Here is a 27,354-nt window from a genome sequence, read left to right on the forward strand (position 1 = left end):
AGTGTGGAGGGTCGGACCCTTCCCTTTCGGCGCACAGGGAGCTCCGCCCCTTACGCAGTGAGGCGGGAGCGCGCGAGCCTCTGTCACGCAGGCGCGTTCGCGCGGCGTAGGTGGCGCTAGAGGCCGCCTGGGGGGTTGTAAGGAGACGGCGCTGCCGCCATTTTGTGGGGTGTTTGTCGCAGCGGGTGGAGAGAGAAGACGGCGGTTTGGCGACGTTTCTCGGCCAGAGGGCCTTTTCCTTTTGCGGAGGTAAGGTTTTGGGTCGGCTGGGCTGGGCCGTTTCCAGTCTTTTAAGTCTCAAAGCCAGGTGTCGGAGAAACGGCCCGGTTCGGGGCCTTGGCGACCGGGATTTCTTCGGAGCACAGCTGGCTTGGTGGCCTTCAAAACCTAAAGTTGCTCAGGTGCCGTGGTAGATTTAATGTCCTGGGGCGGACAGGCCCCGATTCTGCCGCTGAGTCTTCTCTGAGGGCCCCGGCCTCTCGCATCGCGGCTCCAGAGGCCCTGGCTCGTGCCGCCGGCGAGGGCGAGGATCTGTCGGGAAGACCCTTCGAGAGCTGTCCTTGGGGGTTTGTGTTGTCTGAGATCAGGTTCTCTCCTGATGGCCTGGTCTCTGCCGTTTGTAGCATTTGCCTCTCTACAGGCAAATGCTGTGTGTGTGTGTGGGGGGGGTGTTCCAGAGTCCAAACATCTGGCCCTATCTGTGAGTGCGCCAAAGGCACTGGCCAGGTGCCCTGGGGCGGGGTGGGGGAGGGTGGGTACCGGGCGTCTGAGAAACCGCCGGTCTGCTCGAGTCCCGGTGGTGGAACCGAGCTCGTGCTTGTGCAAGGTAGAGATACGGAGAGGTTCGTCCCTTGTGCAACACTTATTCCCCCTGAAGTGGAACATACCATTGTTGCACTGGTCTGCGTTTTGATACTTTTGCATCTTGTTATCCTGGATTACCTAAGTAGCCTGCGCCGCTGACCCGGCCACCCACCTGGTCTTGCTTTATAGCTGCCCTTTTAAGATTCTGCTCCATAAACACACACCTACCTGCGGGCTGCTCGTTGCCCATTAAGTGCAGTCCTTCTGGAGCCATCTATGTAATCGTGGCTTTAACCTGTTTCGATTTTTTTTTTTTAAGCCATATACATTGAATAAAATTGACGGGTATGAAAGGGCAGGGAGAGAATCCGATTTCTAAGACGTGTATATACATACAGATCCATTGTGTCTGATGTTTTTAATGAAAGATATGTGGGGATTCTAGCATGTAGGATTATTTAATTAAAGGTAGTGTAATAATTCTAGATGGGTTTTCTTATGGATGTGAAGGAACTTTATCTGTTAAATATGGGTCTGGGATTCTTTGCCTCCTGAGACAATATTTCTGAACATGGTTAGCAGGGAGAAAAGCTTTCTAACAGCCGAATTAAATTTAAAGTAGTGAACTTAACTAGAGAAATAAATCATCGGCCCTCCCAGGATGCTCATTCTTAATGTTTTGAGTATTGATAATTTTGGTTGTTTGAGAATTCTGCCTTGTTTGAGGTGAGCTGGTTGTGGGTGACTGACAGAAGGAAAAGAAAGCTAAAGCAGACACAAGTTTTGTAAAAATTGCATAATAATGGATAGTTATAATCCTCAGTCATCAGATGTTGTAATTTTGCTGGCTGTGATTTAAGAATGCTTAAACAATAAAAAAAAAATACTTAAACAATCTATTTTAAAGAGTTATGTGGTTAAAATACAGTTGGGGTAATTGAAGGAAGTGTTGGAAGAATTCCACTAGAAATAACAATTTTAGATGGCTTTTGTGATGGCCTTTGCCTCAAGTTAATTTTTAGTGTCATTCATTTCAGTTTCCCATTTTGAAGTGACTATAAAACCAGAATGCTCACTTAATAATTTCCAGTGAGAATCCTTTTTAATTTTTTAATTTTAGAGAGCAAGAGAATGAGTGCAAGCGGGAGAGAGGGGTGGGAGGGTAGGGGGTGGAATAGAGAAAGAATCTTAAACCGGCTCCACAGCTCCACAATCGGCGCAGAACCGGATGTGTGGCGCATGCGGGGCTGGGGCTTGATTCCACAACCCTGGGATCATGACCTGAGCCAAAATTAGGAGTCAGACACTCAACCAACTGAGCCACCCAGGTGCCCCTCCAGTGAGAATCCTAACTAGTTTTAGCATTTTTTATTTATCTGACCAATGCACCCTCATTCCCTTTTTTAAGCAAAAGTTATGATACAAATATTTTCTTAGGGAATACTTCCCAGGAGAATCACAGCTGCCTCATTTTGAGTCTTTTTTTAATCCGTTTGAAATCATTTAAATTTTTACTTGAATTTGTTTGCTTGTTACTGAGTCATTTGGGCAAGCTAAAAGCAGTTAACTAAGCTGGATTTGCTCCATTTTTTCTTTTTTTAGCTCTTTCCTTGAGCTGTGAAACTCACCCTTTCCCAGCAGCTTGGATATCATGGATAAAAACTGCTTATTTGTAGAAGAATTAAGATGGGGAGCAGCAGATAGGGATTACATTGTTAGAACACAGATCCTGAGCCTAGAGGGAACCTATGCTTTAGAGGTTGTAGATGGAGGCAGAAAATCAGGGAATTGTCAGTATCATCATCCCATTTCACTGTGACCATGTGCATCCTTGTAGGTTGGTTTTTTCAGTTACCCCAGATCTACAACAAATATGTTTTCGTTTTAAGGCTAATTGCAAGATCTGAAAATAAACATGTTGGATAGAGAAAATGAGTTTATACAAGCTTTGCTTTTTCAGTCTCTGAATACTATGTTCCACTCACCTCCTAGTTTTTTCCCCAAAGCTTGGAGTCATCCTGAGATTTAGAAAAAGCAATTCTCTCTAGTTTTTGAGAAAAAGAAGCTTCATTACTGGCTCTTTACTTGTAAGACAACGTCATCCCCTATATTTAGTATACCTGTATCTTTCTCTGACTTCAGTTGTTTGTGTTACAGAATTTTGCCAAAGCTGTATGGCACGCTATTTCTCTCTCTCTTCTTTTTTAAGTTTATTTTGTGAGCGAGTATGTGCCAGGGGAGAAGGGGCAGGGAGAGAGAGAATCGCAAGCAGGCTATAGACGCAAGGACTTCATCCCAGGAATCCTGAGAGCAGACCCGAGTTGAAATCAAGAGTTGGGCACATAAGTAACTGAGCAGCCCAGGCACCCTGTGATATTTCTCTTTAAAATAGCCCATATATTTTTTAAATTTTTTGAAGTTTGTATTTTGAGAGAGCACATGCAGGAGGGGCAGAGAGAGAGGGAGAGAGAAGGAGAATTTCAGGCAGGACTCGAACTAACAAATTGTGAGATCATGATCTGAGCCAAAACCAAGAGATGGAGGCTTAAGCTACTGAGCCACCCAGGCTCCCCTAAAATAGCTCATATTTTAAAGATAACATTTTTGGGGGGGTTATGTGCCCACTCTTGATATCAGCTCAGGTCATTATCTCATGGTTGGTGAGATCAAGCCCCAAGTTGGGCTCTGCATTGACAGCATGGAGCCTCCTTGGGATTCTCTCTCTCCTTCTCTCTGTGTCCTTCCTGTGCTCGTTCTTTCTCTCTGTCTCTAAGTAAATATTTAAAAAATAAACATTTTTAAAGGAAATCATATCAATAACTTAAAAGGAGATCATTGATTATAAAAAGAAGGTAAGGGGTGCCGAGCTAGCTCAGTTGTTGGAGTGTGTGACTCTTGATCTCTGGGTTGTGAGTTCGAGGCCCCAATGGATGTAGAGATTACTTAAAATCTTATTTTTTAAGATAAAAATGAATTAAAGCCCCCAAATTATTAATTTCTAGCTGGATATTGTTGTCTACTGGAGGTTCTGAGTCTGAATCCTGGCCCTTTTACTGTTTTTACAATGGCAGTTAGCAAGGGTTAGTTGAAGATAAACACTAAGCTGCTAATTAATCCAGAAGAACTGAAAGAGAACGTATTGTTAAGGTCTCATAATGTTATGCATAATTTAGTACTCGGTCTGTATGCTACTTACAGTCATCTGACACACTGTGGAATGGTGTCGCATGCCTTGGGAAACATCATCTACAAAGATTTTAGAACATGTATGACCCCATGTGCTGAGTGTTTTATTTAAATAATTTGTAATATTTTATTTACTAAACGTAGCCATCTATAACCTCCACAACTTTTCATTTCCGTTAACAGATGCGTCATTCCAAAAGAACTCACTGCCCTGATTGGGATAGCAGAGAAAGCTGGGGACATGAAAGCTACAGTGGAAGTCACAAACGGAAGAGGAGGTCCCACAGCAGTACGCAAGAGAACAGACATTGTAAACCACATCACCAGTTTAAAGAATCTGATTGGTAAATCACTCTTGAATCAGTAACATTTTACCACTGGTAGTTTTAATGATTTCTCGTTAGCTTACGTAGCTTTATTCTGTCAGATTGTTTTATATTTAAGTCAACAAATATTCAGTTGATGTTTATTGAATTCCTATTACAGGCTAGGCACTATATAGGTGCCGAGACTACAGCTGTGAGCAAACCTTATTTATCTACATCTATCTGGGAGTGGTGGGAGATAGTTGAGTCCCAGCTGCCAGTAATGTAGTTGGGGTGGTGAGACACACAGTTAAGTAATAGTGATGATAGAATGTCCAGTATGTGCCTTTAACTTGTATGTAGGAGGAGATATGTATTTTGGGATGCTTGTTTAGGTTCCACAAGTGAGAGAGAATGAGGGGTAGGGAGAGTTCAACTAGATGAGAAAACCAGCATGTATTATTTGAGAATGGTAAAGTACATAGAGGACTCGTCGCTTACACTGTGTTCTGTAGGTTACATTTGTAGATAAGGCCAATGAATGTGTGTAGGTTTTTTAGAAGGTTATTGTAAGAACCAGTAATTTAGGGAAGGGCTTCAATAAAAATTTTTCAGTAGCATGTGTCCTGTTTAATTATACTCTTACTGTAAAATTTGGAGGTAATACATTTACAGAGAATTAAAGGAATTTTAAAGTACCTAAATGATTAAAGAAAGGCTAGGTGAGTAGCATTTCTTTCAGTCTGTCTTCCATTAACTTCCCTTTCTCATTTGTTTTGTTGGTTCTATGTTTTCTCCTTGTTTTGTAGATGTTCCATTGAGACTGTTTGCCAGATTGCTTTCTAAATTAGCCAGCTGGGGTTACTTTAAAAAACAGTATGTAATTTTTTTCCTTCTCCATGCTAAAACAGACTTGTTCTGCGGAACAGTGAGCTTGTGGGTAGTCACCACAGATTAATCTTTCTTCATCACACACTGTTACATGGGGAAGAGGGAGGGTTTGTGCCAGGATTGCAATGACCTGAGCTAATTAATGCACTGTAGAGAAACATCTGTACCCTTTTATTAATAAATACAGAATGTCCTGTAAGTCTTAAATTAACATCATAGTACTAATGATACATAGGTTTCTTATGTAGGAAGGAAGTGATTTGAGTGGATAGTTCTTGTTTATTATTAACTACATAAATATACTACGTCAGTCCAGTTAAACAGCAGGCCTGTGTCTTCTTTGACATTGACACCAGAGGTGTCTAATGGTAATTGTTCTCCATAATGTGGAATATTCTAATATCTGATAGTCTTTTTGAAGATAAAAAAACTTTACAACAGTATTTTTTACAAAATTATTGAAAAGAATGAGAATTGCCATAAACTGTAAAGAAGGTATCCTTGGGAGGATCCTAGACCCCCATTATTCTTTTCTTAAAAAAATCTTTCTATGTGAGTCTTTGCCTCTGATTATTTCCTGAAAATAGGTTTTAAGAAGGGACATTTAAAAAAAACTTTTTTTTTTTTTTTAATGTCTTATTTATTTTTGAGAGAGAGAGACCGCGGGAACAGGGGAGGGGCAGTGAGAGACGGAGACACGGGATCCAAAAACAGGCTCCAGGCTTAGAGCTGTCAGCACAGAGCCTGACAGGGGCCTCGAACTCATGAACCGTGAGATCATGACCTGAACCAAAGTTGGACACTTAACTGAGCCACCAGGTGCCCCTGAGAAGGGACATTTTTAAATTAAAGGGTGTGAACTCTTTAAGGGTACAAAGCTCTTGCTACATATTGATGTCTTTTTTTTGAAAGTTTGTACCAAGTTGTACAATATACTCTTTCTTGCTCTTACCAATCTTGGCATTTTGAAATGCCAAGAATAGTGTTTTAATTTGAATTTCTAAATTTTTAGTGAGTTTGTCCAATGCCCATTTTTTTCTCTTACAGAGTATTTTACTGATTTATAAGAGCTTTTAATATATATCAATTTTTAAACCTTTTTTTGTATGTATTGCAGAGTGTCTTTTCTTATTTGTCTTTTGCCAGTAACCTGTGAATTGGTCTCCCTTGTTACAGGTTTAATTAGTTTTGTACTAATTCTAGTTCTGTATCAGGAAGACTGATATGGCTTCAAACAACTTTATATATTGTGTTAATAGTTTTTAAGTGTTTTCTTATGTAATATAGAGTATCAAGTCTTAAACCAAAGATTCTCAAACTTTAGTATGAACAGAAGTGTCTCAGAGGTATGTTTAAAATGCATATTACCATATATAGATGGAGTTAGTCTGACCTGGGGCTGAAGGATCTTCATTTTTAATAATTCCATATTTTGATATGATTGATAAACAGACCACCCTTTGAGAAACACTGTTTTAAACGCCTTAGCCTGGCATGCAAGATTTTGCATGATCTGTTTCCAGCTTATTTTATTTGCTTCTGTTCATTCCCTATGTGAACAGTGGTCTTGCTGTAGTGTCCATGCATTGTTTCCCAAGTAATACGTAGACCACCCATCTCCAAGCCATTGTGGCTACAGGTGATCTGTAAGTGTGAGATGGTCATACGCTATTCTTCTCCCCTCCCATTTCTTCTGCTTGCCACCTTGTCCAAATCTTGACTTCCCTTTAAGATGCAACTCTGCTTTTTTATGAAGTCTTCTCTGACCATTTTAAGCAGTTTGAGTTTTTTCCCCTCTATGATCCTAAGCACTCGTGCAACCTTTCAGCATTTCCTGCATTGTCGAGTTTTGTTTTTATGTGAATGATCTCAAATTGTTCATTATTTGTTGGCAGGGATTTTGCCTTATATATATTTTTTTATCTTCCACAGGACCTGTGTGGAAATAAAAACGAATGCCCGTAGCCTCATTAGTCTTGGCTATTTTGAAGGACTACAGTAAAATATTCACTGGATATTCAGTGAATATTTTAGAATTTAAATCAATCTGTTCATCTTGTCCACTCTGTCCATACATGGCCTTTATGATTCTGTAGACTTTGTTTATGTAATCTCTAAGGCTTGGTTGTTAGAGATTGAAGAGGTCCCTCATTTTTCTAGTTTTTCCTCATGGCTTCACCTCATGTTTGTTAGTCTGTAGATTGTTTATGGATTATCTGCAACTCTAATTTTATGCACTATTCCAGCTAAAGATTATTAGTACTATTTTTTTCTGATAGATTTTGGACTTTTATAGGAAGGATGCCTTACAGAATTGAAAAGGATGCCCTTGAGAGTATGGTAATTTCTAGGCTGATGTATTACAGATCTCTCCCTGACAGGTCCAAACCAAGTCGTCAGATCCCTGACATAGACTCACAGTCTTATCCTGATACCCCAAGTTGTTTCTCCAATGGTTAGAACTTAAGATTGACACTGGGGAAAGGGAGAAGGGGGTTTCTGCATTTCCTCAGCCTGGATATTCTGCCAGCCCTGTTGAGTAGCAGTTTAGAGATGCTTTCCCTTTATTTCTGCCTAAACCAGCCCCTGGGAAAATGAACAACAGCATATTCTGGGGAGAGAATGAGGTTGGTGAGGGCAGTCTAGTCAACATCTGTCACTCCATTGCTTGTCAGGATTCTTTTAGCCGATTTGTCTGACTGGGCAGGTGTCCCCTCTCTCCCTCAGTGCTCCATGTGCATCCCTCTTGAAGCTTCGCACTCTGTTGAAGAGGACACCATCCCAGGTAGAGAGGGGGACGGGAAACTGGGCCAATTGAATCTATGTCCTTTTCTTTCCATCAGATCAAGGATACTTAACTGGGATCCATTGACTTCCTGAGGTCCGTGACCTCTGTGAAATTCCTTGCCAAGTTTTGTTTATGCATTTGTGCATTTCTTAAGTGAGAGGGTCCATAGCTTTCATCAGATTTTTAAAGGGATCTGTGGATTCAGAAGTTAACCACTATGGCACTAGATGATGCGGTTTCCCATGTAGAATTTTTGAGTATTTTGCAAGTAAGAATGACAGGAAGTTAGAAATGCAAAGGGAAGTAGGGTGGTGGGGGTGGGTCTGTTGTAATCCTAGGCAAGCAATTACAAGATCCTTTTCTCATTTGTGGGGGGATGTAGTTTAATATCTTTGGCACATGAGGCAGCCTTCAAAAGCTATGTTGTCTTTCTCAAAGAGGAGTAACAGGAAGCTAGGAATACAAAGAGGAGAGAAGGTGGCATAGGTGATATGTGATATGTGTAATAAAATTGGCCCTTATAATAGGAATTAGAATGCTCTACAGCCATGGCAAATCATTGTCCTTGGGATCTTAATTTAGTCATCTGTAAAATGAAAGGTCTGGAATACATGTAAGATCACTTCGAGCTCCAGTACACCTTTCATGAAAGAATTATGTGTGTGCCGGGGATATCTAAAATTCACTTAACATTAAAAGAGAAAGGAATCCTGTTTTGCCTGCCTCTGATTGTGTGTGGCTCTCTGAGAAAAGAAAGCTTAGTTACAGTTGCATATATCATAAGACTGGTGAATTTTTGGTGTTAACTTTCTCCAAAAGGTACAGGGACACTTAATCAAGTAAACACTGAACATAATTGACTCAAGCTTTGTTCTTTGATCTGAGGTGTTTGATAGCAGTCTATCTGATGGAGAATATGAACTCGCTTGTTGGTTAAAGTAAAATTATGTCTTAAGTTTGTGAGATAAGTATAAATTCTAATTCATCAATTTGAGGTTTTTTCTTTTTATCAAGTTAGCTGTTTAAACCAGGAATTCTTGAGAGAATGTTTTGTTTGAACCACAGTTCCAGGATGAAGAGAATAATTTGAAATCCTTTAATGTGTTTGCAGTCATTATTTAGAAGCGAGGTCCTTGAATGAGAGAGATTATCGGGACCGGAGATATGTTGATGAATATAGAAATGACTACTGCGAAGGCTATGTTCCTAGACATTATCACAGAGACGTTGAAAGCAGTTATCGAATCCACTGCAGTAAATCTTCGGTCCGAAGTAGGAGAAGCAGTCCTAAAAGGAAGCGTAATAGACACTGTTCAAGTCAACAGTCACGTTCGGTATGATTGATTTTGTTTTTATTTTGGGTGGATGCTTATTTGTGTGTAAAAACTCTTAATGAGCCAGTAAGTTTGAAAAAGTTTATATATATATATATATATATGTAATATTATTTGGATATATTATAAATGTGTTTATATTACTTGAATCCTTAAACATCCAAATTTTCATAGCTAATCTGTATTTATTAGGTAGCCTTCGTTTGCCCATATTTACTCATTTTCTGCAACCCAGATCATGAGTTCTTGATTTTAATATTAAATTTTAATATTAAAAATATTTTTATGTTTTGTAATATAATCTTATGAAAAATTAAAGCACCCATCTTTTCTTTTATAGTAAACTTTTTGTTTTTGTTTTTGTTTTTTACTTTAAAAGAAGCCCTTTTCCTAATGGTTGGAAACATCTCTAGAACTTTGCACTGGTGGATACTTAAGTGTACTCTATATATAGCATAGTCCCAGAGCACAGTGCATCATTGTCTGCAGCTAGTTGCACTGAAATTCTGAAATGGGTGCTGAATGGAAAGTGCGTTATCCAAAAAGTTTGCCTTTTTTTACACTCAGACATCTTCACCTGTTTAATCAGTAAACTTTGAATAAATTGTTTCCTTCCCCAAGTTTTGATTAGAGTGAACATGGAAATTAACTAGCTTTTATTTCCCCCTTTAATTATGTGTATTTTAAAATATTGCTAAATAGTTTCAACTAATTTTGACATTTTAAAACCTTCCCCCCCAACAAACTAGACATCTCAATTCACAGCATATGCTATTTTATAACAAGAGATAAGTAGATCATGACATTGCATTCTTTAAATTTCAGACTTCAATTAAATCAGTATTTTAAAGAGACAATTGTGTTGTTTTTTTTCTATTGCCACTTTAAGTATCTTATCTGAAAATCTGTTCCTTGCCATGTTTTTCTTCTGTAACATAAACTGTGCCCTGTGAATTTCTGGGGACTGAATTTGAAATTGCTCCTGCCAACTGTTCGTGGCCTGGTGCTTATCTGAATGCCTGAATATCTCCCCGCTGAATGAATTGCGTATTCTGCCCTGAATTCACTCTGATATATTGATTGGCTGGACGATCTTGGTGCTGCCCACTTGCCGTTCCAGAAGAGCCACCGAAGGAAAAGATCCAGGAGTATAGAGGATGATGAGGAGGGTCACCTGATCTGTCAAAGTGGAGACGTTCTAAGAGCAAGATGTATAGAATATTTTTCAACACTTTTTTAACTTTGCAGACAGAATAATCTTTTTAAGAATAGTTGTCAGCGGGGGGCTAAAGAACTCTTCATTGCTTTTTTGTTTTGTTTTTTGTGGGTTTGTTTGTTCTTTTGTATTTCTTCTTTTCTATAGAATTTAAATATTTCTACTCTAAATTTCCAAAATAATCAGTGGAATTTGAGCTTAGAGCAAGAAAGATAGCTCTATCTAATTGTTTTTGTAGCAGCTGAAAATAAAATAATTTGAGTGCTGAAACCTTAGTTATGCTTTAATAGACATCATTTGAAAATATTCCACACTTAAGTATTCATTGTTTGAATAACTAGATAATTTATACTCAAGTACTTACTCCTTTTTCTCCTCCCTTACTTTAGATGAAATCGTGGACACTTTGGGTGAGGGGGCCTTTGGCAAAGTTGTAGAGTGCATTGATCATGGCATGTAAGTTTGTTTTTTCCTTTTTTGAACATTCTGATATTTTGGGTAGGGACGGATCTATGATTTAAATGAAATGGCATTTTTAAGAGGTGGCCACTTGTTTTCCTGGGTGGTATAAATACCCAGAATTTCTTGAACTATGTCTGGTTATTTATCATGGGTGTGGGTTTTGGTCAAGAATGCAGACGAATTTCAGGGTTCCTGGCTGGCTCCGTTGGTGGAGCACGTGACTCTTGATTTCAGGGTTGTGAGTTTGAGCCCCATGTTGGGTGTCGAGATCACATAAAAAAAAAAAATCTTAAAACCAAAAAAAATTGACAAATTCTATCCGATGGGGTGTTTGTTGAAATTAAAGTGAATCTTCGAGTAAAGGAATTTCCCAGAACTTAGGCCTTGGCCCTTATGTGAGATTTAGAGTGCTTTGCTTTAGTTTTGAGTAGCAGAGACAATAAAGTTTTCTAATCTTGGTCAAAAACATTTATTCCCGATCTGAAAATTGGACATGGAAGAAATGGCCTAGTAAAAAGCAATCTGCTCTGTAGTGTAGCTAAGGGAGTAGAAGGGAGCATCTTGGATCTATCTAGCTTTATTTTGGAACAATCCATAATTATCTTTGGAGAAGAAGTAGTCTGCTATAAAGTACTAGCTATTACCTGAAGAATGTTATTTTATCATTTTTTTCATTTGTGCTGTGTGTATCATGCCGATTTTGTACAGTTTCTTCAGCCTTCATGAAATAAAAGTATCTATGGCAACAAAATAAAACAAAAATCTTCATTCCCAAAGGATAATATTTGCATGTTAAGAGTTAGCATCTTATACTACGAAGGAATTCTGCTACATTAAAGCCTGCAGAAAAAAGTCCAAATTCTTTAATGACTTAGTAAAAGCCCTTTGTGTTTTGACCCTGTGTCTCACATCAACATTTTCCTCCAGAACCTCTGTTCTGTAGTTTGCAGACTTTTTAGTAAGTAAACCTGTTTTAAAACACAGTTATTTCAACTGCACATTTCTAATGTTTGTTTATTTTTGAGACAATGCAAGTGTCAGAGTGCAAGCAGTGGAGGGGCAGACAGAGGGAGACACAGAATCTGAAGCGGGCTCTAGTCTCTGAGCTGTCAGTCCAGAGCCCGACGCGGGGCTCGGACTCAGGAACCATGAGATCATGACCTGAGCCGAAGTCAGACGCTTACCTGACTGAGCCACTCAGGCGCCCCTCAATTGCACATTTTTTTTTTTTTTTAATGTTTGTTTATTTTTGAGAGAGACAGAGACAGAATGCGAGTGGGTTAGGGGCAAAGAGAGAGGGAGACACTGAAGCAGAAGCAGGCTCCAGGCTCTGTCAGCACAGAGCCCAACGTGGGGCTCCAACTCATGAGCTGTGAGATCATGACCTTAGCCAAAGTCGGATGCTCAACCGACTGAGCCACCCAGGGGCCCCTCAACTGCACATTTTAAATTGACATTTAAAATTTTTCATCCTAAAATGGTTGGGGACAGGGTGGGAGGGAGGGGAGGGTGGGTGATTGGTATTGAGGAGGGCACCTTTTGGGATGAGCACTGGGTGTTGTATGGAAACCAATTTGACAATAAACTTCATATATTGAAAAAAAAATAAATAAAAAATAAAAAAAATAAAATGGGGACAGATATAATTTCCAACTTATTTAAACATTAATATATTATTTAAAAACTGTTCTTAAGTATATTTGAGAATCTATATAGCAATTTGATAGCTACCTTTATTCATGAACCAACTCTTGAATGCTTAAACATGTTTTATTCTTGAACATATTTTCATTCCATTTTCCATAAAGTATATTATCCTAAAGTTCATTATCACACTGTCTTTTCAATAAAAATGTGAATGTGAAGTCATATTTTTTTTAACGTTTATTTATTTTGAGGAGAGCGCAAGCACATGCACGGGGGAGGGGCAGGGAGAGAATCCCAAGCAGGTTCTGTGCTGTCCGCACAGAGCCCGATGCAGGTTTCAATCCCACAAACTGTGAGATCATGACCTGAGCCGAAACCAAGAGTCAGATGCTTAACCAACAAACCCAGGAGTCCTGTGAAGTGAACTTTTGAAATATTTTCAGACTCCTAGAATTTTCTGGAATAGTTGAAAAAATTCCCATATATCCTTCACGCAGATTCCTCATGTTAACATTTTACAGTATTTTCTTTATAATTTGCTGTATACATATATGTGTTATATTTTCAAATTTTGCCAGCTGATCTACAGATCTTACTCAGACTTTACCAGTTGCCCTATTAATGCTCTCTTAAAACTTGAGATTCCAAGAGAGTACTTGAGATATTCCAGTAAACGGTATTCAGTTGATCAAGTATAAATCTATTGCGAATTTTGATGGTTACTGGAACTAAGTATAAAATTTAATTGGAAATGTGTCTTTTATTGGGTTGGTTGGGATTTCAAAAAAAAAGTACATGTATTCATAAACATCTTAAATGCTTTAGCATTAAATGTGTTTCCTTTTTTTTTTTTTTGAGATATAGTTGTTTGTAATGTAACATTGTGTAAGTTTAAGGTATACATCTGTTCATTGCAGTTAATTACTGTAGTGGTGTTAGCTAACACCTTTATTTTCTTTTCTAGAGCCATAAGCACCAAGAAATCTTGGTCATATAATAAGAGTTAGAAGGGAGTTTTGTCACAGCGGTTTCATAGCAACCTTGAGATATATGCCAAATGTCCTAGGGAGATTATCATCAAAATAAGTTTTAATGATTTATTAGCCCACAACTTCGTTGGGGCTTTGGTGGAAGCAGTAAATTGGAAACCACCGGACTTAGAGAAAGGCTTGCTATCCAGCTACTAGAAAAGTTTGTCCCAAAGATTTTTTTTTTTTTTTTTTTTTTTTTTTTTTTTTTTTTACATTCTAGGTTATATATCTTAATAATGAGGGATCCATGAGGTTTTCTTACATCAAATGGAAGGGCCATAGTTTAAAAAAAAACAAAGAGGCTTGAATGCTGGTCCATCTTCAGGAAGATCAGATTTAGAAAAGAGGATAGGGGCATCTGGGTGGCTCAGTCACTTAAGCGGCAGACTTCAGCTCAGGTCGTGATCTCACTCTTGGTGAGTTTGAGCCCTGCTTCAGGCTCTGTGCTGACAGCTTGGGGGCTGGAACTTGCTTCAGATTCTGTGTCTCCCTCTCTCTGCCCCTCCCCTGCTCACACTCTGTCTCTCTCTATTCCCTCTCTCTCTCAAAAATGAGTAAACATTAAAAAATTCAAGAAAAGAGGATAAAAGGAATTTGAGAATTTAGAAATCCATTTTCTCAAAATCATTTGTGGCTTGATACTTTTTAGGAAGTATTATAGGTAACCAGTCTAGAGCTTATGCTCTAGTTATTTCTACCTACTTGTATCAGTGAATGTGCTAGTAAGCATTTTCTCAACTTCATGACTTACTGATGGCATCTCCTTTAATGAACGTGTTCCTTTTCCTCCCACATTTTATAGACTGCTGGCTGTCTTTCAGGGCTCAGTTGTGTGTCACCTCTTCTTTGAATAAATTAGAGCTTCCCCTCTCTAATTTTTTGGCTCTCCTACCTCTTTGTATAAGCTCATACCAAGCATTTGCAACACTGTCAGTTGTTCATGTGTTTCTTTTCTGTTAGGCTGTGAGGTACATAGTGACGACCCTCGTCTTGACTAACCCCTGTGCTCTACACACCTGGCACAGGGCAGGTCTGTCTAGGTGATTGAGCAAATGCTTTCAGCAGTAGCATATTCTGTTTGAGGATTTATTTTTATCTTAATTATTTTTTTAGTGTTTATTTTTGAGAGAGAGTGCCAGAGCCAGAGTGTGGACAGGGGAGGGGCAGAGAGAGAGGGAGACACAGAATTTGAAGCAGGCACCAGGCTCTGAGCTGTCAGCACAGAGCCTGATGCTGGGCTCAGACCTCAAACCATGAGATCATGACCTGAGCTGAAGTCTGATGTTTATTAACTGAGCCACCCAGGCGCCCTGTGTTTTTTTTTCTTTTGGTATAAAATCTAGATAAAATTCTGGAAAGAAACATTAAAATTTGTATTAAGGGAATTATCGCTCCATAGAAAGTGTGTTTTGCCAGACTGTTTTTTGAAGAAATGTTATATGGAATCTGGTATAAAATGCCCTGAAAGATTATTTTAGAAAAATAGCATAGAGTAATTAATACTCAGTAAGATGATGCTTTAGGGACACGTGTTTTCATTCTGCTCCTCTACCGTTTTCATCTTAATTTTGTTTTTAAGGGATGGCATACATGTAGCAGTGAAAATTGTAAAAAATGTAGGTCGATACCGTGAAGCAGCTCGTTCAGAAATCCAAGTATTGGAGCATTTAAATAGTACTGATCCCAATAGCGTCTTGTAAGTATAAACTTGAATTGTGATCCATCATCTTGCCTAAAATAATCAGAATTCTCTGAACTGACTCATTTTTATTTGCTCTGTTTTAGCCGATGTGTCCAGATGCTAGAGTGGTTTGATCATCATGGTCATGTTTGTATTGTGTTTGAACTGCTGGGACTTAGTACCTATGATTTCATTAAAGAAAATAGCTTTCTGCCATTTCAGATTGACCACATCAGGCAGATGGCATATCAGATCTGCCAGTCAATAAACTGTAAGTATACTTGATAAATTTTTAAACACCAGAAAATTAAAAGATTTTATTATACAAGCAACATGTCAAAACATTGTCACTAAAAATACACGTTACAGGTAAAGATGAAATCCCTATATCCACTACTGATCCTTCTTATCCCCCCCAATACAGATGAAATACATAGGTGAAACTAATGATTTCTTTTTGTTTTCTTGTAGTTTTGCATCATAATAAATTAACCCATACAGATTTGAAGCCTGAAAATATTTTATTTGTGAAGTCTGACTATGTAGTCAAATATAATTCTAAAATGGTAAGTTAAAGAGTTGTTTTAATTTTGGTGGTGGTTTTTAAAATTAATTTAGCTTGGTGACCCTTCGATGAGTAATTTTGACTTCTAAGACTGGTTATAGCCTGATTTTTAACCTGAAATGATCATCCTTCTTTACCTTTCGCCTGGAATTATGTTGAGAATCAAAAAGATACTCATATGCAAGCCTTTTGAAATATGTAACGTTTTTTATGTCTTTACTGATCTTCATGTTGACTCAACTCTTTCTCTAGAAACGTGATGAACGCACTCTGAAAAACACAGATATCAAAGTTGTTGACTTTGGAAGTGCAACATACGATGATGAACATCATAGTACTTTGGTATCTACACGGCATTACAGAGCTCCAGAGGTCATTTTGGGTCAGTAGACACTACTCTTCCTGATACTGTAATTAAAGATGAGGGTTTTTTTTTTTGTCCATGCCTTTTACTTAGGGGATGGGTGTGATTTTCTTAGTGTACAGAAAATAGTAACTATCTTAAGAAAAATTGGACATTGCTATAAATATTCTTCCTGAGTGGGAAAAATGGGATACCATTTGTAAAGATATTCCAGGTGGTTATTTTTTAAACATGCTAATCCTGAAAGGATTACAAGATCCTGAAAGGGCAAGTTCTTTTGGCTAAGTACATCACAGCAATGTGATTTTTGAAGTGATGTGGGTACCTATTTTCATGTCACAAAAGCATGGTACTATAGAAATGCTAAAGGTCTGGTTGGCAGACATCTGAGTAAAGGGCTAGGCGGAGGTCAAGAAGAAAGAGGGGGCTAGTCAAAGAGGAGAGCTTCTTTGATAATCATTGACACCAGAAAGGTTAAAGAAGAAAGTGACTTAAGGTGCGGAGTTTGGAAGTAAGAGGGAACTCAGGCAGTGTGTATCTTATGTCTCAAGATGTCAGAGACTAGGTCTTGTTTATGGAGTGGAGGAGAAGAGGTTGGGGGCTTGGACAGAGTGGGAGAAGTTTAGATCAGATGCTCTTGAGAGATACATGGAATAAGCTTATTAGCCAAAAGTAAGGTCCAACTGAGTTTGCTAGTAGAAATTTTAGAGTCAGTTTCCAGTTTTCACATGTGCTGGTAGGAGTTGGTAATTCAGAATAAGAGTAGGAAAGCACACTAACAGTTTTTACCCACGGTGGAGGATTGGTAAAGGCGTAAGGAAATTGAGATTAGGCAGTGCTTGTCAGTAGTACTTTCCATGTGATGGAAACCTTCTATATCTGCATTGTCCAGTATGGTAGCCATTGGTCACATGTGGGCTTCTCTGTACTTGCAGTGTGGCCACTGTGATTGAGGAACTGAATTCTAAATCTTATGTTAATTTAAATGTTAGATGTAAAACAGCCTCATGTGGCCAGTGACTACAAAGTTAGCAAAAATTTCGAGCTTGTCTTTGAAATGAATGATCATACCATTTCTGCTTCATAATGGTCTGAAAGGAGCTGTTGTGTTGCAATAGTTTAGGAAAGGAGTGTGGGAAAAGTTTGTGGACAGAGGCATTTTCAGAGCTTAAAAAGACATAACTTTGTGTGTTGTCAGTTTTAAGAGGTGGATTTCCCCCCCCCACATTTTAACCTGAGGAGCACAACACAAAATAATTGGCATTTTTGCTTTGTTATTGGTGCATAAAATAGTCATACATCTTACTGACCTCCTAGATTGGATAAGATATAGTATTCTTAGTAGTGACAATAACACAGTTCCAAGTATGGCCAGGCTAGATAGATCGATCATATAAATTCAAAATTGGGGTTATTGGTTTTGAGGAAAAGAGGTTGGGAAAGGTCCTTTGTGTTTTTGTGGAGTGTTAATCCTGAGGATTAAGGCAGAATTAGGTTGGAGAGGAAGATGTAGTCATGCAGTTGGTCTCACGTGTCTGGTATTGTAGTAAAGACATGAAGCTGGGAGAGGTTGGTAGAAGTGAACGATGGGGCATTCCAAAGAGTATGAGGACCAACTTCTCAGAACAAGATGATTTAGAATGGTGTGTGGCAGAGGGTTACAGTCACCTAGGAAGAAGCTGGATAAGAATGGCTGGAGAAGATAGATGTTCATTTTAGGTCCAAGATCTATCAATTGCAGATTTTTTTTATGTGTTACTGTAGGTGGACTCCTGCTCAGTTACCCATTTGTTGAAATGATAGGCACAGGCACTGTGAGGGTTAACTAAAATGACTTAAAAAAAAAAAAAGTGAATAAATAAAACAACCAAAATCGTAGTCAAGGTTTTTGAACATTTTGTTTATTCCTTTTTCTTTAAATTCGTTTATGTTACTGAAAGTAATTAAAATGTCCTTTAAAGTAGGTTTTATTGGGCCACTTCGGTGACTGGCTCAGTCAGTTAAGCATCTCAACTCTTGATTTCAGCTCAGGTCATGATCTCACAGTTCAAGGGATTTAGCCCCAAGTCAGGCTCCATGCTGACAGCACAGAGGCTGTTTGGGACTCTCTCTCCCTTTCTCTGCCCTGCATGTGCATATGTGTGTGCATCTCTGTCCCTCAGAGTAAATCAACTTAAAAAATGATAAAGTAGATTTTATTTATACATTATTGTTTTACTAAGTACTTGATCTTTAAAATTTTGAAACATCTGTATGATTTACTCTTCTCTTTTCTAATTAAGTACCTTAAGACTAGGTATTTTATTTTTTCCTGAATAGTATTGCCATTGAGGATTGTGAAGGTGAAGGTATATATAATCAGGTACAGACAGCCTGAAAAGTACATATATAAGTAGATCTCTCTCTGTGAACTTTAAATAACTCTATAATTCTTGTAACATAACTGCTTATAATACCCATTTATAATCCTTAGTTTATCTAAAACCATGGTTTTTGTTTTTTTGAGAGAGTGGGAACAGGAGAGGGGCAGAGGGAATCTTAAGCAGACTCCACGCCTAGCACGGAGCCCAAGGGAAGGGCATGAAATCATGATCTTTTTTTTTTTTTTTTTTTTTTAAGTTTGTGAGAGAGAGTAGAGTGCATGAGTGGGGGAGGGGCTGAGAGAGAGGGAGACAGAATCCCAAGCAGGCTCCATGCTGTCAGTGTAGAGCCCACTGTGGGGCTTAATCTCATGAAGCAAACCCTGAGATCATGACCTGAGCCAAAATCAGGAGTTGACGCTTGACCCACTCAACCACCCAGGCACCACCACCCCCTCCCCCGGTTCTTGTTGTTGTTTTAATGCAAGAAGTAAACTCAGGCATTAAGTTCGTAAGTTGAGAAGTGGTTAGTAATTACGTTCTGAGCTTGTCAACCTGTATTTGCTATAATAAAATGTAAAATTTCCTAGAACAATCATGAACTGCGAGTAACAATGCTCCCCATTGCACACGGATCAGAGAATATGGAGTATTTGCACAAATTGATAGTTATACTTGGAAAATATTTGCTAATCTCTCTCTTACTTTACATAAAATGCCCCCTCCCCCACAATAAACACTAATTTGATGTAAAGATATGGAGAATTGTGAGAGCATACCGAGTAACATTTTACGTGAAACTAAAATATAACCCTGGAGTTTACCATCTTATTTATTGTAAAGAGAGCATGCATAGAGGGAAGGGATATGGTACATTGGCAGTTAAAAATTGTTGCGTATAGAAGTGTTTTTGTTTTTACAGCTTTAGGTTGGTCTCAACCTTGTGATGTTTGGAGCATAGGGTGCATTCTTATTGAATACTACCTTGGTTTCACAGTCTTCCAGGTATGTATTTAGTAAATGCCATTCCATAATTAATTTTCAGTGTTAAGAGCATGTTAAAATTTTGGCCTGCGTTTTGAAAAGTTGCTGTAGTGTTAATATTAAAACTTACATAAAATGGGGAGGCTGGGTGGCTCAGTTGAGCACCTCTTGATTTCGGCTCAGGTCATGATCCCAGGGTTGTGGGATTGAGCCCCGTGTTGGGCTCTGCGCTGTGTGTGGAACCTGCTTGGGATTCTCCCTCTCTTTCTCTTTCCCTCTGCCCCTGTCCTCCACTCATGTGCTCTCTGTCTCTCTCAAATAAAAAAACTCCCCAGAAAACCCTTATATGTGCAGAATGGTCATCCTCTAAAACCATAGTTGGATGAAATACTGCTCTTGGTGAGTGTTCATAATTCTGTTTTGCATGTGATTGGAGTTTTTCTCACATGGTTCATATTGTCTTGTGTTCTCATTTTTTTATTGAGCTCCTGCATAAATTTGTATTAGCATTACTGTGGCCAGTGATAATTCGGTTCTGGTTGTGCTGACTACCACGGCCATGAGCAAGTCACTTCGTTTTATAAAATAATTCAGGGACAAGAAGTCATATTTTATTGTGACATCCTAGGCACATTTTAAGGCACTATGTGTTTAAAGTTGGAAAGACAACATCTCTGTCCTCCAGGTAGTCATGTAAAAGATAAATGTGGGAAAGCTTACAGTGTAATGTGTTATTTGCTATAATGGAACAATGTAGAAAGTGTAGTGGGAACCCAGGAAAGATGGAGGGTTAAATTTCTTCAGAGAAGGCGTCACCGAGAAAGTAGGGAGTTTAAGCCAGTTGCCAGAAGGATGATTAGAGGTTTGTCAGAAAACTGGAGAGAGTGGTGGCCAGCTCAGGAAGATCTTGTACCCATAAGTGTGTAGATGCACAAAAGAGCATTCTCTAGTCAGGGAACAGTAGTTAGTGCTGTCAGACTGTCTTGCATAAATGGGGAAGTGAGGTCAGGCAAGGACTGACTCATCATGGACTTGTTTGGATAGAAAGGTACTTGTTTCCTAGAAGTTCATGGTTTCCAGAATGTGGACTAATCCAAAGTGAAAATGATTTTGTAAATTTGTCATTCTGGCCTTTATTTAGAGATTATCCCTCTAGCATTTTTGTTTTGGGTACTGAAATGTCCTTTTCATGGAATGATGATAATAGTTGTTGATAGTTAATTTTCTAAAATTAAAGTCCTGATTTGGCAAAACAAAAAGTAGGAAGCCATATTTAAGTCTCTGCTTTTTTCCCTTGTAATTCTCCTTACAACTGACATCTAACAGTCTTGGAAGATCTAGGTTGTGCACCCACTGAAGAAGGGTTCTAATGTGGTCAGAGTGTTGTGATTTGTTGTAGGGGTCAAGGGTGCAGATTTGGTGGATTCTGGCTCCTGCTGTTGAGATTGATTTGAAGTTGGGGGCCATGCAGGGTGGAGAGGAAGCTATGACAAGTTAAGAGTCACTTAGGTGGTGGCTATTTTAGAATGTGTGTTCACTGCTTGTTGGACCCCGTTGTCAGACCTCCTGTTTCTAATCCATTGATCCATAGAGACCCTATTAAAAGTACTCTGAGTTCATAGACAAGCTTGATACCTACAACCATAGTGACTACTCAGTTCTTGGAGGTGGCATCTGGTCTTGTAAGCTGAAGGTCAAGAAAAAGTTGAGTAGAGTGCGTGCATGATTTCTTTATTCTGACACACAAAATAGTTGCTTCACATAATCTGTGATTACAAATCACTCTGTGGTCATAAGTGCAGATTATTAACACTGGTTTGAGATAAAGTTTCTGTTTGGAATTGCATCCTCCAAAATATTCTTCAACTAAGGAACTTCTTAAAAATGTGGAGCTAGCTCTTTGCTGCATCTACTGCAAGAATGAAGACGATTCTTGGCAGTCAGACCATCGACATTCCAGAAAATGTCAACATCACTATGAAGGGAGGCACTGTTACTGTGAACCGCTCCAGAGGAACCCAGTCATCTCCGTGTACTCTGTCTCCTGGGAAAGAAAAAGAAGAGGCTCTAGGTTGACAAAAATGGTGGGGAATTAGTGCAAGCAGAGTAGCCAGTTCTTTTTTGTCCATACAGAACATGGTCAAGGGTGTTACGCTGGGCTTCCATTAGAAGATGACGTCTGTGTATGCTCATTTCCCCATCATCGTTGTTACTCAGGAGAGTGGTTTCTCTTGTTGAAATGCAGAATTTCTTGGGTGAAAAATACATCTGCAGGATTCAGATGAGGCCAGGTGTTGCTTGTTCAGTATCTCTCAGAAGCCCAGAAAGATGAGTTCTTGAAGGAAATGATATTGAACTTGTATCAAACTCAGCCGCTTTGATTCAGCTAGTTACAACAGTTAAAAACAAGGATATCAGAAAAGGTTTGGAGTTGTATCTGGAAAAGGAACTGTTCAACAGACTTGTGAATAAGATCTAAGTTGTCCAGCTACAGAATAACAAGATGCTGGATGATTTTTCAACTTCTTTGTGATACATATTTTTAAAAATTTATTTATTTTGAGATAGCATGAGTGGGATAGAGGCAGAGAGAAAGAGAGAGGAAAAAACTAAGCTGCACTGCACTGACAGTGCAGAGCCCACTGCAGGGCTCGAATTCATGACGCTTAACCTGAGCCGAAGTCGGATGCTTAACCAAGCCACCCAGGCACCCCTTATTTGTGATATTTTAAAGATGCAATAAAAGCTGTATTGGTTTGGAAAATAAAAAAATAAAAGTGTGGGGTTAATATTACTTAACTCCTGTCATGAATTAGGGCCTTAACATTTTGGAAGCAATGTGCTAGAAACAATAGGTTGATAGATTTTAAAAAGCCTCTGCTCTTCAGATTGAGGAGTTGGCAGATGATATTCTGTCTGATGCCTGCTTTTAAACAAAAAAGAATATGTGACACAGACCATTTGTAACCAGCCAGGTCTAAAATATTTACTGTTTGGACCTTTACAAAAGTTTGCCAACTTCTGATGTAGGAGCATACCGTTCCAGCTCTAAGCGTGCCAGTTTTCTCTCTTCCACTTGAGCCAAAACTCTGTTCCTATTATGATTGAAGATGAGTTTTGACTTAGATTCATAGCTACCTTTTCTCATTCATGAGCTATATGACCTTGGGCTAGTATCTTAACTCCTTTGAAACTCATGTTCCCATATACCGAGCTCAGGATTGTTGTAAGAATTATTACAACTGTATTTTTATTGCCCAGGACTAGTAAATGTTAACACGTGGATCTTCATTAGTGAATAAAGTCAGTTTTGGGTCAGCAGTTGATTAAATGAGGAGACCATTTTTCTGGTACTGTTCCCTAGTCATTCTTTAGTAAAGAGTGCAAGAAATGAAAACAAGGAAATTGTTCAGTTTCACATTAAATTACGTGTCTAATCCACTTGCTATACAGAACCTTATGTTGGATATCAGACTTTAGTTTTATTGGTTTATACCAGCTAATATAGCTCATTCAGTATTGTTCCATCTTTGAAGTAGAGGGTGATATAAACTATGCAGCTGTCTAGTCCTTTTGTGTCAGTGCTGTTTTCTTATATTTTCCTTTATTGTGCAAGTAGGGGAAGGGAAAGTGCTAAATTTCTTTTTCCTTTGTGTTTTAGACTCATGATAGTAAAGAGCACCTGGCAATGATGGAACGAATATTAGGACCCATACCAACACACATGATTCAGAAAACAAGGTATGCTCTAAGATGAAAGCCCTTTCTTGGGAATGGGCGGTGGCCTGTATTCAAACTACAGAAAACCCAACTTTGTTGTTATTGCTTGTTCCAGGTCTTCAGATTTCGAATTTTTTTTCCTCCATAAAGTCAAATTTTTAACAAGTAATGCAGTATTTACCTTGTGATCTACTAATAAACAAAGCGTCTTTTTACACTCCAGTTAAACTTTGCAGAAGTGTTTTCCTAACTTGCTATAAACATAATAGAGTAGTAAAAAACAGCTTGATTTTTGGGGAGTCCTAGCAGTTTACGTTTGTATTCCATACTATCTCTAGCTAGCTGTGTGTCTTTGCACAGGATGCTAGAGTGGTTGGCAAATAGCTTCACCCCATTCCAGACCTAGTGAAATCCACATTCACAGGAATGGATCCATAAGCTGTCACTGTTCCGTGTGCGGTACATGAACCACTCAGGTGGGGCACGAGAACCTCAGAGGGTGCAAGATTAAGGAAGATGTTTTAGAAAATATGTCTGATCTAGTATGTCATTGCTGGAATTTAAAAAAATTGTATGCGTGTGTGTGTGTGTACATAGATAGATGTTCATGCTTCCAGCTGTTCCAGTGAGGTCAGAGTAAACGTGTGGCTCTTGTATTGTTTTTACTGATCCAGACTTCTTTTTCTTGTAGAAAACGCAAGTATTTTCACCATAACCAGCTAGATTGGGATGAACATAGTTCTGCTGGTAGATATGTTAGGAGACGCTGCAAACCATTAAAGGTAAAAAGAAAACAAAAAGATTATAAAGGTTAAAAAAAAAAGTTTTTAAAAATTTTAAAATCTTTCTTCAACAAAAATATTTCTTTCCCCAGGAATTTATGCTTTCTCATGACGAAGAACATGAGAAACTGTTTGACCTGGTACGAAGAATGTTAGAATATGATCCAGTGAAAAGAATTACCTTGGATGAAGCCTTGCAGCATCCTTTCTTTGACTTATTAAAAAAGAAATGAAATGGAAATCAGTGGTCTTACTATATACTTCTCTAGAAGAGATTACTTAAGACTGTGTCAGTCAACTCTAAACATTCTAATATTTTTGTAAACATTAAATTATTTTGTACAGTTAAGTGTAAATACTGTATGTTTTGTATCAATAGCATAATTACCTTGTTAAGCAAGTATGGTCTTGATAATGAACTATACAAGTTAAATTTTTTTCTTTTTGAGATTAATTACCATTTTTAAAGACCTTTGGAATATTCTTTGTGTCCAGTGATAAACGTGATTGATCTTGTCTTTTGTACATGGAGGTCAACTCTTTGAAGTGATTTTTTTGAGTAAAAGGAAATCTTGACTACTTTATTCTTAATGAATATTCTTTATATACCTCAAATTCAGAACTTTTCTTAACTTTAAAGTTTTTTTCTGTAATTGTTGAACAGGTAATAAGTATTATTAACTCCCAATAGGCAGGTATTGGAAACCAAAACCCATAGGAAATGTTTACTGTTGGAATTTCATTAAATTTTAAGAATTGTGTTTTGTCTCTTTGGGTGATGTCAGTGGTGAGAAGTAGAATTCATGAAAAGGCATCCAATTTGTCGATCATGACAGTTTTTTTTAATAAAAGCACATACTTCATTTAAGATTAAAGTCCCAACTGGACAGTCACATCAGAAATAGGAATTCTGATGCCTCTGAGGGTTAATTTTTTTTAAAGTTTATTTTTGAGAGAGACAGTGTGAGTGGGGGAGGGGCAGAGAGAGGGAGACACAGAATCCAAAGCAGGCTCCAGGCTCTGAGCTCTGAACACAAATCCCGATGCAGGGCTCAAACTCAAAAACCGTGAGATCATGACCTGAGCTGAAGTTGGTTGCTGAACTGACTGAGCCACCCAGGTGCCCCTGAGGATTAATTTTTAATACCAAATCGTGAGGAGTCTTGAAATCTAGCATCAGTTTTCGTATTAAATGAAGTAAATAACTTAAACTTCACTCAGCCTATGAGAATTAAGGTTATTAAGCAATTTATATTTGTGATAATCTTTACTGGAGCAAAAGAATGATGTGATTGGAAAACACTTTGGGAAGAAACCTCTGCAGAAATTTCTAGACCATAATTGGTTGGTTAACATGATAGTTTTTGTTTGCCTATAGGTGTTTTTTCTTACTGTTACCTGTTTTCACATTAGAAACTATAGGGTAGGGACACCTGAGTGGCTCAGTCTGTTAAGGTTCTAACTTTGGCTTAGGTCATGATCTCATGGTTTGAGCCCTGCATGGGGCTTTCTGCTGTTGGCAGAGCCAGCTTTGGATCCTCTGTACCCTCTTTTCTATGTTCCTCCCCAGTGTGTGCACTCGCGTGCATGCGCTCACTTTCTCTCTCTCTCTCTCTCTCTCTCTCTCTCTCTCTCTCTCTCTCTCAACATTAAAGAGGAGGAGGAAACTACATAGTAAATGTTAATTTAGTAAACAACTGCCAGGTAGAAATATTTTTGGTTGTAGAATCCATAATTATTTAGATACAAGGGTTTTTTTAATTGAAAGTATTGTCATTTTATGTGCACTACACTAGGATTTAAGTAGTCTATATATTTTAAACATAGAACACATGGAATTTTTTCATATGACAAACCAGGAAACCAGGCTGGGTTCCCTACATTATTCACAGGCAGCATTGGCCAATATAACAAGGTTTATGTTTCTGAATTTGACTAGAAATTTAAGAAAGCTGACATTTTACCATAGAATCACTGCATGAATTATGCTTACGCTTCTGATGCAGTCCAAATATAGTAAATGTGCCCTCATAATAGTTGAACTATATTCTATGTGACAAGGTTTTTTTGTTTTCTCTCAAGTTTTTATTTAAATTCCAGTTAACATACAGTGTAATATTTGTTTCAGGTATAGAATTTTGACTCCACACTGAACAGTACATAGTGCTCATCACAGTTGCAGTCCTTAGGCGAGCCTGAGTGGCTCAGTCAGTTAAGTGTCTAACTTTGGCTCGGGTCCCTATCTTGTAGTTCGTGAGTTCGAGCCCCGCATTGGGCTCTGTGCTGACAGCTGGGAGCCTGGAGCCTGCTTCAGATTCTGTCTCCCTCTCTGCCCCTTCCCCGCTCACACATTCTCTCAAAAACATTTAACCAGCGCACTCCTTAATCCCCGTCACCTGTTCAACCCATCTCCCCCACTCACCTCCCCTCTGGTAATCCATCAGTTCTTAGTTAAGAGTCTTTCTTGGTTTTCCTCTCTTTCTTTTACCCGCTATGTTCATTTGGTTTCTTAAAATCCACATACGGTATTTATTTTGACTTATTTCATGTAGCATGATACTCTAGCTCCATCCATGTTGCAAATGGCAAGATTTCATTCTTTTTTATGGCTGAGTAATACTCCGTGTGTGTGTGTGTGTGTGTGTGTGTGTGTGTACACACCTTTTGTTTTTTGAGAGAGTGCGTGCATGAGCAGGGAGAGGTAAAAGGGAGAGAATCCCAAACAGGCTCCATGCTGTCAACACAGTCCGATGGGCTCGATCGCACGAACCATGAGATCATGACCTGAGTGGAAATCAAGAGTCAGACATTTAACTCAAGCACCCAAGCGCCCCTTACATCTTTACCTATCATCTTTACCCATCACTTGATGGGCTCTTTTCCATAATTTGTCTATAGATAGTGCTGCTATAAACATCAGGGTGCATGTATCCCTTCAAATCAGTATTTTTGTATCTTTTGGTAGATACCTAGTTGTGCAATTGCTAGATCATGGGGTAGTTCTATTTTTAACTTACAAGGAACCTCCATCCCGTTCTCCAGAGTGGCTGCACCAGTTTGCATTCCCACCAGCAGTGTAAGAGGACTCCTTTGTCCATATCCTCACCAGCACCTGTTTCCTGAGTTGTTAATTTAGTCATTCTGACAGGTGTGAGGTGCTCATTGTAGTTTTGATTTGCATTTCCCTGACAGTGATATTGAGCATCTTTTCATGTGTGTCTGTTGGCCATCTAT

The 27,354-nt window shown here is 38.7% G+C and overlaps 1 protein-coding gene across 4 annotated transcripts; it reads left to right on the forward strand.

The window, feature by feature from the left end:
- The first annotated feature begins 118 nt into the window (after positions 1–118).
- CLK4 (CDC like kinase 4) lies at positions 119–24,881 on the forward strand. Of its 4 annotated transcripts, XM_047850373.1 has the most exons (13): positions 119–249; positions 4,174–4,334; positions 9,086–9,308; positions 10,429–10,519; positions 10,914–10,980; positions 15,244–15,360; positions 15,450–15,616; positions 15,817–15,911; positions 16,163–16,292; positions 19,557–19,639; positions 23,280–23,359; positions 24,030–24,120; positions 24,213–24,881. In XM_047850373.1, exons 2-13 carry the CDS (start codon positions 4,174–4,176, stop codon positions 24,351–24,353), a joined length of 1,446 nt encoding a protein of 481 aa, XP_047706329.1. In that variant the 5' UTR covers positions 119–249; the 3' UTR covers positions 24,354–24,881. The 4 variants fall into 4 exon arrangements, with proteins under 4 accessions (XP_047706329.1, XP_047706338.1, XP_047706346.1 ...); XM_047850390.1 differs by lacking the exon at positions 119–249 and adding exons at positions 5,105–5,171; positions 7,914–7,971 and having other exon boundaries at positions 4,212–4,334; positions 9,086–10,980; XM_047850382.1 differs by lacking the exon at positions 119–249 and adding an exon at positions 7,914–7,971 and having other exon boundaries at positions 4,196–4,334; positions 9,086–10,980.
- Positions 24,882–27,354: the final 2,473 nt, after the last annotated feature.

This window comes from Prionailurus viverrinus, chromosome A1 (assembly GCF_022837055.1).
Source record: "Prionailurus viverrinus isolate Anna chromosome A1, UM_Priviv_1.0, whole genome shotgun sequence".
NCBI classification, from domain to species: domain Eukaryota; kingdom Metazoa; phylum Chordata; class Mammalia; order Carnivora; family Felidae; genus Prionailurus; species Prionailurus viverrinus.

What these genes read in the sequence shown, in the direction of transcription:
- CLK4 (XM_047850373.1), top strand. Translation starts at nt 4,174, where the DNA reads ATGCGTCATTCCAAAAGAACTCACTGCCCTGATTGGGATAGCAGAGAA. An exon ending in AGACGTTCTAAGAGCAAGAT is followed by an intron (nt 10,520 to 10,913) that starts GTATAGAATATT and finishes CCCTTACTTTAG; the next exon opens with ATGAAATCGTGGACACTTTG. An exon ending in AGCTCCAGAGGTCATTTTGG is followed by an intron (nt 16,293 to 19,556) that starts GTCAGTAGACAC and finishes TTGTTTTTACAG; the next exon opens with CTTTAGGTTGGTCTCAACCT.